General features: G+C 43.6%; 1 protein-coding gene across 9 annotated transcripts in view; it reads left to right on the forward strand.

Annotated features, from left to right (window-relative positions):
• Positions 1 to 20,410, forward strand: part of LOC129810906 (unconventional myosin-IXb-like) — a 104,717-nt gene that overhangs the window by 42,982 nt on the left and 41,325 nt on the right. For all 9 annotated transcript variants that reach the window (XM_055861895.1, XM_055861890.1, XM_055861893.1 and 6 more), the window contains exons 2-3: positions 1,984 to 2,888; positions 19,991 to 20,085. In XM_055861895.1, the coding sequence (XP_055717870.1) occupies positions 2,049 to 2,888; positions 19,991 to 20,085 (935 nt within the window). In that variant the 5' untranslated portion in view covers positions 1,984 to 2,048. The remainder of the gene's footprint in view (positions 1 to 1,983; positions 2,889 to 19,990; positions 20,086 to 20,410) is intronic.

The following is a 20,410-nucleotide window of genomic DNA, read 5'->3' on the forward strand; positions in this document are numbered from 1 at the left end:
GTGAGTGTCTGTGTGCGTTTCTTTAAAAAAAAAAAAAATCTTTGTCGACTAAAAGTTGTCTGTTATTTCAACCAATCGATTGGTACAAATACCTTGAGCGCCAGAGATCTAGATAACCAGAAGAAAGAAAAACCTGACACAGCTATTCTCCTGCTGGCTTTCGCAGATTCTGCCATTACTCTCCTGAAGTTGCTGGTAATAGGCTACCTTTCTCATGTGGAATGCCAATTTTTCTTACCATTTCTCCCGATCTGTGTGCCAGTTATGGTTTTCATATGCAAATTTCAGTCAGTCAAGCACTTACAAGAAGTAATCAGGTAGACCTATTTTATGAATTTTCCATTGGATCAGAGCATAACATTGTCCCCTCTGTCCCCAGTGAAAGTTGCGCACATGCTTCTTGCACTTTGCGCAGCAGTGCAGAGCGGTTGTCAAGTAAGTGAGTTTGTGTTTATACAGGATGTACCGCCTCCATCCACCTACCATCAACAAATCATGTCAATGCGGAGCTATACAGAGCCCTCCGCATTGTTACAAATTTGGGGAATTTTCATGGTGACGCGGTATGGAGCTCGTTTTGCGTCACACCCCCTCTGACCACATTTTCGGATCAAGCATAAATTGGCTTTAGGTCTATGTCGCCGCAATGGATTAGTTCACTGAGATGGGCGCATATCTATTGTGTGTGTTAGTCGAGCAGAAACCTATACAATCTCGGTCGACCAACAGCTTAATGACCAAACAATCGCCCAGTCGACTAATTGGGGTCAGCCCTAATTTGGATGCTGAGGTGACAAGTTCATTCGACCTTTGCTGCTAACAGTGAAGTTTCTGTGGTGTTGCTATTTTTAGAGTAGGCCTTTCACGTGACAGCTACTGTAGTGATGTTGAAACATGAGTCATTATTATTATTATCATCCCATTAACTTCCCACATTTTGGCCATGCATGGGTGTCTGATCTGTGTAGAATGAACCCAAAGCTAACAAAAATTCTCACTAGTGGAAAATCTGGAAATTCCATTGGGGAAATCAAATGTAGGCCAACTTTATGGTCAGGGAGATTCGAGGCTGGGTTCTAGATGCAGAAAACCAGAACATTAGTGTGTCAGATGGACAGTGGCACAAAACTGAAACGTCAGTCAACAGTTTGGTTGTACTGGCCCCTACCCCTTGGTATAGCCTATATTTAGTCAGCATCTAATGACACAACCTTAAAATAAATATAGATTTTTACTTGAACAAAGAACCTTAAATGCATTGCATTTTCATCTATTATCAAAATTTAAAGAAACAAATAAAGACATTTTTACGCAAAGTTGTATTTTTCTAATTATCTTTCTCAAACTTTTGAATATTGTCCCATACAATAATCTTAGCTCTGAATTTTGTTATTGTATTGATATTACTCAACCATTAAGTGGAGGGAAGGATTTAGAATTCCCTTGATGGTAGTGTAAATTGCTTGATTCAAATAGTTGAAGGATCTTTCAAATCCACTTATTTAAAAAATATTACCCACTTTTTCAATTGCCTGCCTAATGTGCTGTGATGCAAGTCACATGTCCACTCTTCAACTGCTTAGTCCAAGACACACATACGTTTGGAGTTTATACACACTCAAAATGCTCAAATCCAAGCTTTCCCTGTGGGCTGTGAGTATTTAGTTTAAAACCAACCCATTTGTTAGCATTTTGAAACACCGGCAATATGCCATTGTGGCAAACTGTTTAGACCTTTTGCGAGGCTGCAATGGGAAACTTCCACAATCTGGAATAGCTCAATGTCTTTCATTTAGCCTAAATTAAACTATTTTCTTAATTGAAGACTTTATCCCACACATGGTTGTTTGGCACTTTTAGTGTAGATGTGGCTATCCGTTTGCACCACAGCTCTTGTTGCTTTGTCAACTTCAGTTGTTTTTCACCATATGAGATTTAATGTAAAACTGTCTCTGAAAACAATTGTCTTCCTGTGCTCCCCAGGTGCTGGGTGGTGAGAACAGAAGGCAGTGCGGACGGCATGCTGAGGCGACTACACCTGCTCCAGAATGAGTGTCAATGATGGCGAAGGCGGAGCAGCTAGCAAAGATGGGCGGGCCTACAGCCTGCAGGTTTACCCACGGCTCTCAGCAGACTGCCCACCTTGCTGTTCCCTCAAGGTGCCCAAGGAGGCCACGGCTGCCTCTGTCATCCAGGACGCAGCCTCGGCCCTGGGTGTGGACCCGCAGCGCCTCTACGTGCTGGCCGAGGTGAAGGAGTGCGGCGGGGAGGAGTGGGTGCTGGAGTCGGGGGACCTCCCCGTCCAGAGGGTCCTGCTGTGGCCTCGCAAGGCCCAGGAGCAGCACCCCCAGAGCGAGGGGTTCTACTTCGTCCTCCAGGAGAGGAACCGCGACGGCACCATCCACTACGTCCACCTTCCCGCCCTCTGCAAGGAGCAGGAGGCACAGAGGTTGGCGGCCAGAGGATTCCTCCCCCCGCGCCAGGATGACTTTGATGACCTGTGTAACCTCCCGGTGCTCAATGAGAGCAGCATCCTGGATAACCTGCGCAACCGCTTCCACAAGAAAAAGATCTACACCTACGCCGGGTCTATCCTCATTGCCATCAACCCCTTCAAGTTCCTACCCATCTACAACCCCAAGTACGTCAAGATGTATGAGAACCATCAGCTGGGGAAACTGGAGCCGCACATCTTTGCCATCGCGGACGTGGCCTACTACGCCATGCTAAGAAAGAGGGTAAACCAGTGCATCGTTATCTCTGGGGAGAGCGGCTCAGGGAAGACGCAGAGCACCAACTTCCTCATCCACTGTCTGACGGCCCTCAGCCAGAAGGGCTACGCCAGTGGAGTGGAGAGGACCATCCTGGGTGCTGGGCCTGTGCTGGAGGTAAGACTTTTTGTACGCATGTGCAATAGGGTTGGGAATTGCCAGGGACCTCACGATACGATGATATTGTGATACTTAGGTGCCCCATATGTACTGCAATTCTCACCATTCTATATGTATTGCGATTCGATACAGATTGTTTTATTTGATGTTCTAAACATTTTGCTCACTATAGGCTATGTCTGCTGCAGAGTGACAAGATGGCATTAGAACATTTTGTTTTGATACGTCATGGAAATTAAAGGGCTGAAAACATGTTGGCTCACTATTTTAAAAAGATGGCGAAAGGCTATAGGATGAAAATACTGGAGTTTTGGCGCAGGTACAGCCGACTAGCGCTAGCTAACACTACCTAGCAAGTAAAAAAATATTTTGATATATCGTCCCCTGAAAATATTGTGATCGGTAACGGTATCTTTAAAAAAAATGTTATCCCATCACTAATGTGCTATGAAGTTGGAGCCCTAATATCACACCTCGTCTAGCAGGATGTCTGTGGTTGCAATGGGGCTAAGGATGTGTGTTGCTGACTCACTTTGTCTGTCCATAGGTGTATGTGAACACTCATTCCCCATTTATTTGTCCAATCTCAGTCAAGGTTAGCAGGGACTGAAATGTTTTTAGCTGAGGTCTCATTCCCAAGGCAGAGGATTCCTCTTCACAGGTGACTAATCTTGTCATGATTCATGGAAGATGCATGAACCTGCACTCTGTCCACATGCATAATATTGAAGTGCAGGAAGCATGAAGAGCATCAAACCTAGTTCTTCCAGAGAAGAGGACTTTTGAGATGCGCCCCTTGTCAAATGTGTTTTCCTTGAGCCAGGAGTTGGAGATCTGTTAGTTGTCCGTCATGTGACCTGAAAGAGGATCTGAGGCTGATGTAGATGTGTGCAAAAGGAAGAAATATAAGAAGATGTGGAGATCTTATCCCAGGCATCAGTTTAACCCTTTACAAAATGTTTGTAAATATTCTCAAACAACTCCAAATTTTCTAGGTCCTGAAGAAAGATTTACTTTAATTATATGGTGTTTACGCATTCAGCTTTGGCTTTCTGGAAGATGACAAGCTGCTATATCTGAATGTTTTTGCTCAGTGATCCTGCTTTGTGATATACCCCCTCTGTTCCATATCAATGAGTCATGTCATGTGAGAATAGAGCGACAACCAGGAGTCATTGTCAGTTATGTTGAACAGCTGTGCAAACTAAAGGAAAGCTCATCAAAATCAAATTGTACATTCTAATTGGATCACACGCGTTATTGCAGAACAATGGCTACCATTCATTACCTATAATTGGAAAAAATTGAATCAATCAGGTTTAGGCCTACTGTTATACGAGTTGCAACAAGGGAACAACAATCCGCATAGAGCAAATTGTGTGTTCCTGTGAATCATCAGTGTTTTGGATCCGGTGACTGAGTTGTTTACACACACAGAGGTGTAGCCTTTTTTTACATCACAAATAGGATTGTAGTTATGATCTTAACACTGCGGGATGTAGCCTATTTGACCTGTGGGTTGACAGGCTGACTACACCGCTCGTGTCGAATAAATTAAATAAATTTAGAAATCTATATTATTCAATCATTGCACCCACACTGCTCGCACGCGCCAACGAGCGTCTGCGTTGCCAAGGGCTAAAATAGAAGTCAGTTCTATTTGTGACGCAGATCGCGCTGCAAGTCCTGCCTCTCCCATCTCCTCATTGGTTTATAGAAGCAGGTACCCACGTGCCATCTCATTGGTTATACCCACGTGGGTGATTGAAAGATGAACTGTGTTTTCGGTTGTCGTGGTAATACTAGGAAAGTTTAGATGCCAATCACCATATAAGTTCAATGAAGAAAAAGCCTGTAAGGAGGAGAGATGACTAGAAACAATTCGGTTGACCATTTTATGTGTGGATTAATTGTCCGAGTAGAGGACCTTGTGCATTTCAGGTAAAATAACTACTCAATGTTTATATCCCAGGACAAATTAGCTAGCAACACCAAGCTAGCTAAATAGGACAAATTAGCTAGCAAGTGCAAGCTAGTTAGCTAAATTGCCATACATGTTTAATACTTTTCGACCTGTCCCCAAATTAATGTAATTGGTTCAGAGTTTGTTTTGATATTTTAACCTGTGTGTCGTAATCGCGTTTGGTGTGGGGGGACAAAATACATTTATGCACGAGCGCAGACGGTTTGGGTTCCGTGTGAGTCATGTGTTGTCAGGGAACTCTGGGCCCCTGGTCATGTGATGTTATGAAGCACTTCCTGTTAGAGATGGTAATCGGGGCTGAGTCAGTCAGTGATCACAGGAGGACAGTCATGCTCTTCTCTGGGCCCCAGGCACCATGTCACATCTGAGTCCGCCTGGACATCCGAACACACATTTTTTATTTAACTATGCAAGTCTTATTTATTTAACTAACAAATTCTTATTTACAATGACGGCCAAACCCTAACCCAGACAACATTGTGCGCCGCCCTATGGGACTCCCAATCACGTCCGGTTGTCTGGAATCAAACCAGGGTCTGTAGTGACGCCTCTAGCACTGAGATGCAGTGCTTTAGACTGCTGCGTCCCCGGGAGCCCCACATACCAGCTAGCAGAACTCCAAGCCCTGCGTTTAACACGCGCCCAGATCAATGGTCCTGTGTGGCTCAGTTGGTATAGGGTTCTGGGTTAGATTAGACACACACACATACACAACTCAGCAGAATTGCCAAATGTCTAACCCAGATATCACACACACTGGTCATTGATTGTAAATGAGTGTGGAGCGAGTGCTGCTTTGGTGTTTAACTAATGGGCCCCAGCTCTATGGTAGCAAATCTCTCTCACATACTTCTGTTTTATTCCTCAGTAATGTGGCTAAAAATAGGTCATAAACTGTCAAAGGCCTTGGGAGGAATGCAGTTTATTGGAAGTAAATGCAGCATTGTAACTTATCGGTATTAAATTCTCAGACCCCCTTGAATTCTACCGGTGTTGATTCTGGTTTCACACTAGAATGGCAGCATTTCTGTGTAAATGTCAACTGGTCTGGTCAATTCACTGCACTGCAGAGTGGGCAGAATAGAATACAGTATCTGGCATACTATCCGTCAAACTTTCAGCTCTCTGCAATGCCTCATGACGCTTTTGCAGGAGAGACGAGTCACTCTGCAATGTTCTAAGGCAGCAGCAAGATGAATAGATGGTCCCAAGGCTTTGGTTGGAGAGAACTGAAGATTTTTTCCCCCTCAATCAGCAGACCTTGTCGCTTTGGCAGGCTGGATGAGGCTGGTTCTATCTCTGCTCCAGACTGCCCTGCTGCTTCCCCAGGCCTGTGGTCTGACAGGCAGACTTAGACTGGCCAGTGAGAAAATCTAGACCCAATTCCTGCAGGACTCAACTAGGACCAGATGCTCCATCCTGGCTCCTCCATAACAGCCTTACCAGCCCTTCGGTGAAGCGCACAGACCTGCACAAGCACCTACACGCACACACCGTTTCCTCTTGCTCTTGCAGAAGGCTCTGCAAGGTTTTTTAGAAGGCATAGCAAACGTTCTGCAAGAAGCCCCCATGATGGCTGACATGAAATTGCATTTTACAGAGGAAGTAACATCTTCTTAGAAGTTATGTTCTGTATTCCTGTTCCTGTTTTTGACACGTCTTACCGTTTCCTCTTCCAACAAGTCCAATTCCAACTAATGACTTAAATATGAGGTTGCTTTCAATCTTTACATTTTGGCATTTGGTTGCATTGGCTCCTTTTTCTTGGAGGCAGTCCAAGTTAGACTGGGTAAAAGGTCAACTGTGCTTCCTCTCTCTGGGCTCTGAAGCTGTGAGGAATCTCTTCAGCTTTGGTCGCATTTTGATGATGCGAGATCATTGGCGTGTAGCGTGACTCTTTTTAAATTAGTGTGCTCTGTGGACTACCTTAGCGTTCAGACAGCATTCAACATTTACCTCTTGAACACAACTCAATCATTTACCGCTATCCCGTTGCCCAGTCACTTTATCCCTACCTATATGTACATATCTACCTCAACTACCTCGTCCCCCAGCACATGGACTCCGTACTAGTACCCTGTGTGTATATAGCCAATTTATCGTTACTCATTGTGTATTTATTCCTTTTGTTCTTTAAAAAAAAAAAGAAATCCACCGTTTCTCTTTCTTTCTTTCTGCATTGTTGGGAAGGCCCTGTAAGCATTTCATTGTTAGTCTACACCTGTTAGGTATGAAGCATGTGACAAATAAAATTGGATTTGCTCGACTACGCAACGGCCTCTGAGTTTATCTGAACTTCAAAAAAAATGTGGATTTGTCACATAAGCCGAATACAACTTTAGACTTTACCGTGAAACAATGCTCCCTCTAATTTTCTCTGGCACTGAGCAGATTTCAGGTCTGCTGAGCGCAAACATGAACGTTGTGAAAATTCTGGGCAACTTCCAGTGTGTGTTTTCTGTGAACACTGAGGCTGTACCCTCTTTGTTAGTTTTAAGTGGTCATGGAGGCTAATGTGGCTATTTGATTGTAATGTAGGCCTACCAGATTGGCTGCCATAAAAAAAAAAATAGAAAATCCATTCCATAACATTTCAACATGGAAATAGTTGTTCTATCATTCAGTCTACAGTAGCAGCCAATGTGTGGTGTTAAATGTAGGCCTACATTCCATGAGACTTTTGAAGAAAAACATGCAGGGCTTGACATTAACCTGTTTATCTACTTGTCCTTCAGACAAGGAGGTGAATGAAAAGGTTGCGTGATGCAAGAACACTTTACAATAAAAAAATTATTATTATTCCCATACCTTTATTATAGAGAATCAGACAAATTATGCTACCCTCTGCCTGCTGGCTACTTAGCTTATTCAAAGATGTCTAGAAATGTAGATGTTGTTGTGCTCTTGTAGGAAGCAATCCTCCCCTATTGCTGACAAAAAAACGCTCTATAACTGGGCTAATAACTCACTAACTAGCAAAGGATATGAACTATGTGCACACGTGGCTACATGCAGCTCTTGCTTTGATCTCAAAACAAGCACATCTACTCATGACCCCTCATGTTTTAAACACAGTCCAGTTCAAAGTAAATGGCACATCCATATATGGCAATGGTCTATTTGCATGTAATCCTACTGTAGCTCTGACTGTTTTTGCCGCACCGGTCTGTATAGAGTAGTGTGTCAATGCAATAGAATCCTACTCCAATGCGTTCTGCCTACAACAAAATCTCTTGCAGTTTGTTTTGGTATGTTGCATTGAAACTGGCTAATATTGCATTGATTCGATCACAATTGCCACAGTAAAGGGAAACGTGTTTTTATTTTTTATCTATTAGGTTTGTGCAGTGAGCTATTGGCCAAATACATTATCACCGCAGATTGGCTTTGCTTGAATTTCCCTGCCAATGCATTGTTCGGGACATTTAAAAAAAAATATATATATATATATTTCACATTTTGAGGTAGGCTATATGATCACACCGGTAATAGATCTGTTGTATTACTTGTGAAGCACAGCTGAGGGAGCATACATTTGAAATAATTTGCTTTTTATTTTACTGGGCTGATTGACCATCAGATGCTGGAACAGTCTCAGCTGAGGGAGAGGGCAGCAGTGGTCTGCCCTCTCAACATCCTTTCGCTTTCCTCTACTGACTCTGACCAAAAAGGGACACGGCCTTCCAGCTGATGGCCAAACTCAAGTCGCACCGCATTATTTCTGCCTCGTGCACAAATTCATGTTACTCCTATGAACAGAGAAAGTGAAATATTCCTTGCTATTAAGAAAGACCCAAGCCGCTAACAACAACGCAAGCCTATAGATGTACTTTCCTATTCATTCGTTACTGCTGCAGTGCATGTTGTAGCACTAAGTGGAAATGGGAAGAACACACATTTTATGGCTTATAAAAGTGTTGAATACAAAGTGAACTCAATCATAAATCTGCATCTCTTTGCTGTATTCGTTGACACTCTCTCTAGTCATGGTTTTAACGTTTTGAAATCTCACAGTATCATCTTTGATGTAGCTTTCTTTTATGCCTGCTATGTTACTGCAGACAGGGCCATCTGATTGGTGAGCGGTAGGCCTATAGTGCACTTGATTTGCTCTCTGTGCCCGCCGGGGAGGCAGCGTTTGTACCTTCAGATACATGAAATGGTTCAAAATGGCAACAGTTTGCCTACCTGGCGCAGGGCAGTTGAATCGGGTGCACCTACTGCCAACAGCCCGAGACAAAAGTTTTTAGCCCATAGATTTAGATTTTTTTTGTCACTCATATCATATGTATACACACTAAACATGGCAACATTTTATAGAAAATTAGCTGCTCAATTCTCTCCACCAACAAGAGGGGTGTGAATAGTTTGTCATGAACAGTGCTTGTGCCCATAGAAATATAGACGTGTGGGGGTGGATGTTCCCTAATGCTGGAAGGGGGGCCTCAAGTGAAAAGGTTTGGGGACCCCTGTAATGGAGTACGAGGTAGTTGGGGTGATTGAGGTAATATCTACATTTTGGTTTGGTTAGGTGATTGATTTGAAGTACTATGTACATGTAGGTGAAAAGCAAAAAGTCCGGGTAGCTGTTTCATGAACTGTTCAGCAATCTTATTGCTTTGGGGTATCCGCTGTTCAGGGCCCTTTTGGTCCCAAACTTGGCACTCTGGTACCTCTTTCTGTACGGCAACAGACTGACATTGGTGCCTGGCGTCTGACAATTTTTAGGGCCTTCCTCTGACAGGTCCTGGATGATAGGTAGTGCGTACTGGGCTGTACGCACTACCCTCTCTAGGGCCTTGCAGTCTCCTGCCTCAGATTGTCCAATGTACACAAACTGAAAGCCTGCTCTAAAACTTGATTTGTTCACACAACTGGTTATACAGGTACCTCTGTGTTTCACCTGTGTTCTCTCATGTGCTTTGAAGAGCTGTTTTAGACTGGTCCCTTTTACAGAGAGAGCCTGATACAGGAAGATGTCACTGTTCCTTTTCTTTTATTCAGGTGTCGTATTCTCACTGCAGGGCTAAGACTTGAACATAAACAATTGCAGTCGAACGTTTAAACTCTGAGGTATTTTTGGCTTGCGTACTTTTGATTGAAGGTTTGTTTTACTGCGAATAACCACTGGGTGATTATCAGTACACACAATCTCTAGATCTGCAAGTCAAGTCTAAACAGTGTACTGCGTGCTGACAGTGTTCTCACAGCACTCCAGTATTATTAGCTTGACTTTCAGATTAACTCAGTTAATCTTGTAATATAACATGCAAGAGCACACTTATTGTTGGGTTTTTTGTCGCGTGCAGCAAAGGTTCCTATCCCTCTGCAGGAGAGTTTGTAGTACTGCAGGTTTTGCTCTGGGCTGGTCACACTGTATGACATCATTGTAGCTCAAATAGCACTGTGTGAATTCGACCATGGGCTCAGGAAGCTAGCTATCTACCCACCACCGCTCCTCCCCTCAGCCTCCAGTCTGAGACCTAGCCTTAGCCAGACAGACTGTCACCCATTTCTTTATCTTTACTCTGTCTGTGAGAAGGTATTGCATAAAAACATTTCTATGGCTTAGTGTATATGCCGTTCCATGAAATGAGTAACTTTTGATTTCACCTAATTTTAACATTCTGTCATAAGGAGCAGAAGTTCAACTTAATGAACTTAGCAACAAAACTGACTTGTGCGCAACTATGGGGCAAACCAACTGAGTTGGCTTATATTGTTGACAACATGTAAACTATATTTTGTCTCAATGTTTATTAAAAACAAAACATTTGCACAATGAGCACTTTTTGTCTTTCAAATACATTATGGTTGTTCATTAGATAGCTAGCGAATGTTTGGTTTATAGGGTGTCCGACAATGTGCTTTTGTGAGGAAATGTCACTTATGTTATAAAAGGCTTTTTACCAAGACAAATATTATTATTCATTTTCTGAATCGTTCAGTGGGATCTTTCTCTAACATAGCATTAACATTATATCCAAAATGTCAGGTTTCCTAACATAATACATCCCATAATAAGCATTGAGCTCTGTTAAGATCACTGCCACTTTCTCGCAGTAACTTTTGAGAATTATACATGTGGAGGTCATCTGTGACAGTTATTAAGCAAACATTGGCATGACACAAGCTAAATTAAATGTGAAAGGCTTTAATAAAATAAAACCTGCGGTACGCCTATTGCTCTGTTGAATTTCAGATATAAGCTTGTTTTTGTGTAATTAATTAATGAAATGAGTCACTAATCACATAAAAATATATAAAAGCAACATGCAACAATTTCTAAATTGTTCCTGAATTAGTTAATTTAAGGAAATCAGTCAATCGAAATAATCTATTGATTTCACATGACTTGGATTACAGATATGCATTTGTTGGCTACAGATACCTTTTTTTGTTAAAGGTAGGGGCATGGATCAGAAAACCAGTCAGTATCTGGTGTGACCACCATTTGTCTCATGCAGCGAGACATCTCCTTCACATAGAGTTGATCAGACTGTTGATTGTGGAATGTTGTCCCACTCTTCAATGCCTGTGCAAAGTTGCAGGATATTGGTGGTAACTGGAACACGTTGTCATACATGTCAATCCAGAGCATCCCGAACATGCTCAATGGGTGACATGTCTAGGGAGTATGGAAGAACTGGGACATTTTCAGCTTCCGGGAATTGTTTACAGATCCTTGCGACATGGGGCAGTGTTTTATCATGCTGAAACATTGTTGATGGCGGTGGATGAATGGCACGACATTGGGCCTCATGATCTGTGTATTTGTGTATTCAAATTGCCATTTAAAAAATGCAACAGTGGTTGTTGTCCGAAGCCTATACCTGCACATACCATAACCCCACAGCCACAACGGGGTACTCTGTTTACAACATTGACATCAGCAAAACTCTCACCCACACGACACCATATACGTGGTATGCGGTTGTGAGGCAGGATGGACGTACTGCCAAATTTTCTAAAACAATGTTGGAGAGGCGGCTTATGGTAGAGAAATGCACATTCAATTCTCTGGCAACAGCTGGGGACATTCCTGCAGTCGGCATGCCATTTGCACACTCCATAATAACTTGGAGACATCTATGGCATTGTCTTGTGTGAAACTGCACATTTTAGTAGACTTTTAATTTCCCCAGCACAAGGTACACGTGTAATGATAATGATAATTACATTTACATTTAAGTCATTTAGCAGACGCTCTTATCCAGAGCGACTTACAAATTGGAAAGTTCATACATATTCATCCTGGTCCCCCCGTGGGAATTGAACCCACAGCCCTGGCGTTGCAAGCGCCATGCTCTACCAACTGAGCCACACGGGACCACCATCATGCTGTTTTAATCAGCTTCTTGATATGCCACACCTGTCAGGTGGATGGATTATCTTGATAAAGGAGAAATGCTCACTAACAGGGATGTATTCAAATGTGTGCTAATTTTGTTGAGAAACTACTTTTGTGTGCCGGGAATATTTCTGGGGAATTTTATTTCGGCTCATGAAACATGGGACCAACACTTTACGTGTTGCGTTTTATTACACAGAACAACAATATAATCTTCAGAAATGGCTGTCAAAGCAACAAAATAACTAGGGCTTTACAATGATGGTGAAAACTTGGAGACATGTTTGGGTTAAGTGGGAGAAAATCTTCCTAGAAGTCAGAGGGTGCACAGAAGGACTAAAGGCTGAATGTTGGTCTTTATTCATATACAAAATCTGATGTATTGAATTGTCCATGTCTATATTAAAGGTTACTTAATTAAATATGACATGCTTTTAAAATGCAATATTGATGTCAGGGTGGGAAATCAACAACAGCCACCAGCCAAATGCTGGTAGATTGGAACAACTCAAATGTGACCTCTTTTTGGATAATACAAATTAGTTGGATCATTGATTTGATTGGCTGATGGGCCAGCCTAGCAGAAAGCCCAGAGTTAAGCCAGGTTTTAACCTCTACCTGACTGAGCCAGTCTAACCAACCATACCCACCCCATGCCACACACTGTCTCCAAGCCCAGAGACAGGAACCTCTTATTAGTGGGCTAAAACTGCAGACTCTAACAGGAAGCAGCAGTTTTATGCTACAGGAAGAGCTAGCTGCAGGAGCCTCCCCTCGCCATTGGCCAATCGACCCACTAGGCGTGTCGACAGACGCCGCATTGTTGCTCAGGAAGTATAGAGGAGTCGCGGCCATTCTGCGTGCCTATTGTTTATCTCCCAGCCTGCCTGCGTTTTCACTCTTCCCTGGCTATATTTGGCTAGGCTGGATGCCCGGTGGCACTACAGTGGGTTGATGGTGTGGGAAACTGGCTCCCTGGCATGACACACAATGGCCTCAGCTCCTGTAAGACCAGTTCTTTTGTTTTGGCCATTCATCAGCAGCTACTTAGCAATTTGTCAGTCATCTACTGTGAGCTAGGCTACGTCAAATTAGCCTAGCTCTTAAGGGATGTGATTGTTTGCTCATATTTTAGGTCATATTTGTATTCTTGCACACCATACTAGTTGACCCTGTTCAACGGTTAGGAACATACATGGCTGTGTCCTATTTTCCAAGTTACCAGCACAGGTTCTCATGTAACAGGCCAGTTGTACAGTATTCATGGCATTGACCACAGACCATCTTGATATGATGCCCTGGGTGTGGCTCCTGGAAATGGGACCAGTCTGGTGAACCCTGGCATTGGAGCGAGACTCCCCGCAGCCCTGCCTGGCTCCAGTACACTGGATCCTGTACTAATATGTGGCTAGCCATCCTCTGACTGCAGTAGAGAAGATGCATATTGAAGCAATTTAACCGGAGACCTCTCCAATCAAATCTTATTTCCACTGAGCTGGCATTCAACCCCTTTTTGTTTATTTTCTACTCAAGGCAGATGAGTGCAGCTTGTCTGTAAGATTACTAAGGTCTGTTAATGTGTTTATCTGAGATGGGGCTGTTCTTTCCAGCATTGATTTCTGCACAGTTTTACAGTGCAATGATATCCCACAATGTATAGTGATTCACACAGTTAGAATTGATCATTCTAATTCGATGTGATTCACACAGGGGGACCCTTGTCACATGCCACTTTCAGTACTGAATCCCCATCAATGTTCTCCAAGCACTAAAACTACACATACAGTCGCATAACAAAATGAATGATTGGATGCTCAGTTGAGCTGTGCCTGGAGACCTTTGTCTGGTTAGCCATAGAGATGACCTGCAGCAGTTATATTGCGCAGTTATATTTAATTAGCATCTGAATGTCCCACAGATGAAAATGAATTAATTTGTTTGTCTGCCACAAGTAAAAAATGTCTTATTCACTTTTTTTTTTATAAATCGTAAAATGTATTAGTTTCACATACGGTCAAGAGGGTTGGCAACTATGCCACATAAAATTACAAATAGTTGAACAGATTTTCGATGTCCCAAAATCATGGCATCGGCTTTATGAATTGATATACAAAACAACAATTCTCGATACGAAAGAATGCTCAGTATATGGTGCATTCAACAGTCAGACCGGTGCAGACTGCCATGCGGAAACAGAATCTTTTGGTACTGTCCACCGGTGGCTTGTTTTTGGAGTCAGGTCCAAGAATTGTGGTTATGCCATAATATGCGGTTGGACCTGCAAACTGTATTGCTGGGGGACTTATTAAAGGACCAGTCAGTAGGAAATATCATTGTTGTTTTGGGTAAAATGTTTATTTTTGGGGCAATTTGGGCAGAAATGTTCAGATGAAGGTTCAAGTCCCATGTGAGAAGCAATGGGAGAATGGAGGGATGCATTGTGAGAGGAATTTGTAGAATTATGATTTATTGGGAAAGATGGGTTGATCTGTGAATGTCTGAAGGGTGGAATTGATGAGTGTTGGAAAAATGATGTACAGTATAAATGTTTGAGGTCCTCCAATCAGGGGTGAGGGTGGGGAAGGGATTATTTAATGTGCTTTCATGCTGTGAGTGCTTGGTTTTTCCTGCCCTTGGAAATCCCTTTGGGCGGGGCATTGCCTTGCCGGCGGGTGGGGGCGAGCGCACCCTCTGACCAGAGCACCTTCTGTGGGAGCGGACATTTTGTATTGTCTGTGTTTAAAAGGGAAAAAAAAAAAATATAATATTTTTTTTTTTATATATGTATATACACTGCTCGAAAAAATAAAGGGAACACTTAAACAACACAATGTAACTCCAAGTCAATCACACTTCTGTGAAATCAAATTGTCCACTTAGGAAGCAACACTGATTGACAATAAATTTCACATGCTGTTGTGCAAATGGAATAGACAAAAGGTGGAAATTATAGGCAATTAGTAAGACACCCCCAAAAAAGGAATGGTTCTGCAGGTGGTGACCACAGACCACTTCTCAGTTCCTATGCTTCCTGGCTGATGTTTTGGTCCCTTTTGAATGCTGGCGGTGCTCTCACTCTAGTGGTAGCATGAGACGGAGTCTACAACCCACACAAGTGGCTCAGGTAGTGCAGTTCATCCAGGATGGCACATCAATGCGAGCTGTGGCAAAAAGGTTTGCTGTGTCTGTCAGCGTAGTGTCCAGAGCATGGAGGCGCTACCAGGAGACAGGAGGTGGGTTATGGTAGATAAAGGAACATTCAGTTCTCTGACAACAGCTCTGGTGGACATTCCTACAGACTTCATGTCAATTGCGCGCTCGCTCAAAACTTGAGACATATGTGGCATTGTGTTGTGTGACAAAACTGCACATTTTAGTGACCTTTTGTCCCCAGCACAAGGTGCACCTGTGTAATGATCATGCTGTTTAATCAGTTTCTTGATATGCCACATCTGTCAGGTGGATGGATTATCTTGGCAAAGGAGAAATGCCCACAAACAAGGAGGTAAAAAAAATTGTCCACAACATTTGAGAAATAATATTTGTGTGAATATGGAACGGTGCTTTCGCTCTAGTGGTAGCATGAGACGGAGTCTACAACCCACACAAGTGGCTCAGGTAGTGCAGTTCATCCAGGATGACACATCAATGCGAGCTGTGGCAAAAAGGTTTGCTGTGTCTGTCAGCGTAGTGTCCAGAGCATGGAGGCGCTACCAGGAGACAGGCCAGTACATCAGGAGACGTGGAGGAGGCCGTAGGAGGGCAACAACCCAGCAGCAGGACCGCTACCTCCGCCTTTGTGCAAGGAGGTGCACTGCCAGAGCCCTGCAAAATGACCTCCAGCAGGCCACAAATGTGCACGTGTCTGCTCAAACGGTCAGAAACAGACTCCATGAGGGTGGTATGAGGGCCCGACGTCCACAGGTGGGGGTTGTGCTTACAGCCCAACACCGTGCAGGACGTTTGGCCAAGTGTGTGCAACGGTGTCATCAAGGCAAAGGGTGGCTACTTTGAAGAATCTTAAATATACAATCTTTTGATTTGTTTAACACTTATTTGGTTACTACATGATTCCGTATGTTATTTCATAATGTTGATGTCTTCACTATTATTCTACAATGTAGAACATAGTAAAAATAAAGAAAAACCTTTGAATGAGTAGGTGTGTCAACTTTGGACTGGTTGAGTGTGTGGGATGCAGCCATTCTGACCCCTTGACTTTTTCCACATTTTGCTACGTTACAGCCTTTTTCTAAAATGGATGAAATGATGAGGGGGGCAAAAAACAATCTACACACAGTACCCTATAATGACAAAACAAAAACTTTTAATTCATTTGTAAAAATATTTTATGCAAATTTATTCAAATGTAATACTGAATATCACATTTACATAAGTATTCAGACCCTTTACGCAGTACTTTGTTGAAGCACCTTTGGCAGCAATTACAGCCTCTCGTATTCTTGGGTATGACGCCACAAGCTTGGCACACCTGTATTTGGGGAGTCTCTCCCGTTCTTCTCTGCAGCTCCTCTCAAGCTCTGTCAGGTTGACTGGGGAGTGATGTGCCCAGCTATTTTCAGGTTTTTCCAGGGATGTTCGATCAGGTTGAATTCCGGGCTCTGGCTGGCCCACTCGAGGTCTTTCAGAGACTGGTCCCGAAGCTACTCCTGCGTTGTCTTGGCTGTGTGCTCAGGGCCGTTGTCCTGTTGGATGGTTAACCTTCGTCTCAGTCTGAGAACCTGCTCCAGAGTGCTCAGGACTTCATCAAAGATCTCTGTACTTTTCTCCATTCATCTTCCCTGCGATCCTGACTAGTCTCCCAGTCCATGCCGCTGAAAAACATCCCCACAGCATGATGCTGCCACCCATGCTTCACTGTAGGGATGGTGCCAGGTTTCCTCCAGACATGACGCTTGACATTCAGGCCAAAGAGTTCAATCTTGGTTTCATCAGACCAGATAATCTTGTTTCTCATTGTCTGAGAGTCCTTTAGGTGCCTTTTGGCAAACTCCAAGCGAGGGTGTGTCATGTGCCTTCCATCTGGCCACTCTACCATAAAGGCCTGATTGGTGGAGTGCTGATGAGATGGTTGTACTTCTGGAACGTTCTCCCATCTTGCTCTGTCAGTGAGCATCGGGTTCTTGGTCACCTCCCTGACCAAGGACCTTCTCCCCCGATTGCTCGGTTTGGCTTTCATTTAAGAATGATGGAGGGCACTGTGTTCTTGGGGACCTTCAATGCTGCATAGATTGTTTTTGCTACCATTCTTCAGATCTGTACCTCGACATAATCCTGTCTCGGAGCTCTACGGCCAATTTGTTTGACCTCATGGCTTGGTTTTTGCTCTGACATGCACGGTCATCTGTGGGACCTTTATATAGACAGGTGTGTGCCTTTCCAAATCATGTCCAATCAATTGAATTTACCACCGGTGGCAACTTTGTAGAAACATCTCACGGATGATCAATGGAAACCGAATGCACTTGAGCTCAATTTTGAGTCTCATAGCAAAGGGTCTGAATACTTATGTAAAAGTATTTGTTAATTTTTGCAAATCTATTCAAAATAATCAAACCTGTTTTCGCTTTGTCATTATGGGGTGTTGTGTGTAGATTGCTGAGAAATGTTTTATTTAGTCCATTTTAGAATACGTCTAACATAATGTGGAAAAGTCAAGGGGTCTGAATACTTTCACAAGGCACTGTGTGTGTGTGTGTATATATATATATATATAGATAGATATATAGATATATATATAGATATATAGATATATCTCTCTCTCTCTCTCTGATGTCCCACGGTGTCTCTGACCTACATGAATGTTACTGTCTCAAATAATATTGGCCTTGTAAGTTAGTGTTTTGTAATTATTCTTGTAAGTACCATTTGGTTGTTGTGGTGTTACATTATTGGTGCTAATCACATATCAGCCTCCAGTTATAGGTTATGCAGATAGAGCCTGATTTGTTACTGTCAATGCATTTCCTATGAATGTGGAAATGTTCGTCGTAATAAGTAGCTTAGGAATCTATTGTGTATGTAGCCAAGTGGTTGTGAGGTCAGAGCCTGGCGGTGATACTGGGAAACAAATATCAGTCATTTAAACCAAGGATCTTTCTTCTGAGATGCCTGTCCGTACAATAACGATTAGCGTGTAAGGCTGTGATTAGTAAGGAGAAGTGTTAAGAGTCTGAGGTGGCCCGCTAAGGGACTGAATCGGGAACTGAGCCTTGGGCTTCTGTAGTGGAAATATACAGGGGGGCCAGCTGCCAGGGAACACTAGAAAAAGGAGCTAGTCAAGACAGTCAGGCGTCCATATATTAAATGTGTGTGTACACTCTCGCTTAACACTGTGGAATCTTAAAATCATCTCCCCTTCCTTTCTTCCTCTTTCGATCTTCTACCTTTGCTTTTCCTCGCTCTGTTCCCCCAATCCCCTTGCACTCTCTCTCTCTCCATCTGCTTTCTCTTAACCTTCTCTTTCTCCATTTAACAAAAAGGGGGGTCAGCCTTTATTTCGCTCTGCTTGGGTAGCCAAGCCGTTGAGCCACTTCCTCTTAACTGATGTGCCTCTCAACCAATCACAAAGGCTGCATAGAGGGCTGTTTGAATGTGAATGATGCTGTGACACATTTAGCATTCCCTCCATGGCAGAGAGGCTGAGCACAGGGGAACGTTCCCAGGGTCTGCTAGCCTTCACCCTGGGACAACCGTTTGACAACACTAGGCACCATTCAGACGGATTGGCGGTCAATGCCAGCTGACAGTACCTTAACCTGGCCCTGTGTCAATGTTATCGCCCCCTCAGTAACACACACAACCATACATTCAGACACACACACACACACACAACCAGACATTGTATCCTCATGCTGGTGTGTGTCAGTCTCCTGGGAACGAGGAGGTTCACGTTAAACCACAACACATAATCCTGGCCACGGATGACGACATTTCAGACAGGCTTTTTGTCTCCCGCTGTCAACTCCTGCTTCTACACTCTATTTGCTTCAAGTTTTAGTTATTTTCATAAAGTTCCAACTCTTTTCTGTGCCCTCAAAAAATGTAGTTTATTATTCTTCCAGCAGCACTCATCCTGGAGCTTAAGTTGATATAGTGAGTGTATTTCTGCTCATAAATTGAGCAATAGGTAAAGACTGCATAATACCCAGGCAGCCAGTCTATTGGAACAGTGGAAATGGGTCAACGGTTCACTGTAAGGAATCTTACCCCCTCTTTGAGGACCCCCTCCGCTCTAAATCTATTCAACCACCACTGTATCAAATTCAGACTGCTCCCTGTACAATGTGGCTCCTATTTAAAATGCACTGACTCAACTTCCCCTGTGGCTGCCTTTTGTTGCCTGTGTGCGCGAACAGGGCTCCCCATTCAGACTGGTGGCAGGGCTGGGTTTGTTTCCCTGGCTGGGGGGAGGCTTCTAGACCTAACAGTCTCCCCATACCCTCAGCGATCTCACTGGCCTAGTGTCATCCCCTGGACTTCTGCAAGAGAGAAGAAAGGAGGGGGCAGGGAGGGAAAGTGAGGAGTCGTCGCCCCCCCTCTTGTCTCTCAGCTGCTGTTTTCATTTAGTGTTGACTTCTGGACGCTGAAGTCCCTGTGTTGTCATTCTGAGCAGACTGTTGGTTACATTGGCAGCTTCTAATAGCCCCAGTTTTAGCATAAGTGTAGTTATTCCTATTTCTTAACTAGACTCATTTTATGGTCCACACAGTGAAAGTAACCATCTCGACCTCTTTCTACCAGGCGTTTGGGAATGCCAAGACGGCCCACAACAACAACTCCAGCCGCTTTGGGAAGTTCATCCAGGTCAACTACTTGGAGAGCGGGGTGGTGAGAGGGTGAGTACTGACCGTTGGCCCACATTGTGTGTTGTGATGACACAGTCGATCCTCTTGTCTCTGTCTGAGTAACCCTGTAAACACACACTACATTCCTCTGGATGTTCCTGAGTATGTATGTAAAACTTTAAAACACACACACCCACACCATACTCTGCCCCTTCAACACGAACAACATCCTCATCAGCACACTCACACCGGCTCTCAAAGGCAGCCACAAGGCAGTTACCGTTGAAATTCAGTAGAACTGTAATGTGACTAGCAGAAACCTCCATGACAGCAGACAGCGGCTGTTACTTCCATCATACACGTCTCACTAGCCTTG

Source organism: Salvelinus fontinalis, chromosome 14 (assembly GCF_029448725.1).
Source record: "Salvelinus fontinalis isolate EN_2023a chromosome 14, ASM2944872v1, whole genome shotgun sequence".
Taxonomy (NCBI): domain Eukaryota; kingdom Metazoa; phylum Chordata; class Actinopteri; order Salmoniformes; family Salmonidae; genus Salvelinus; species Salvelinus fontinalis.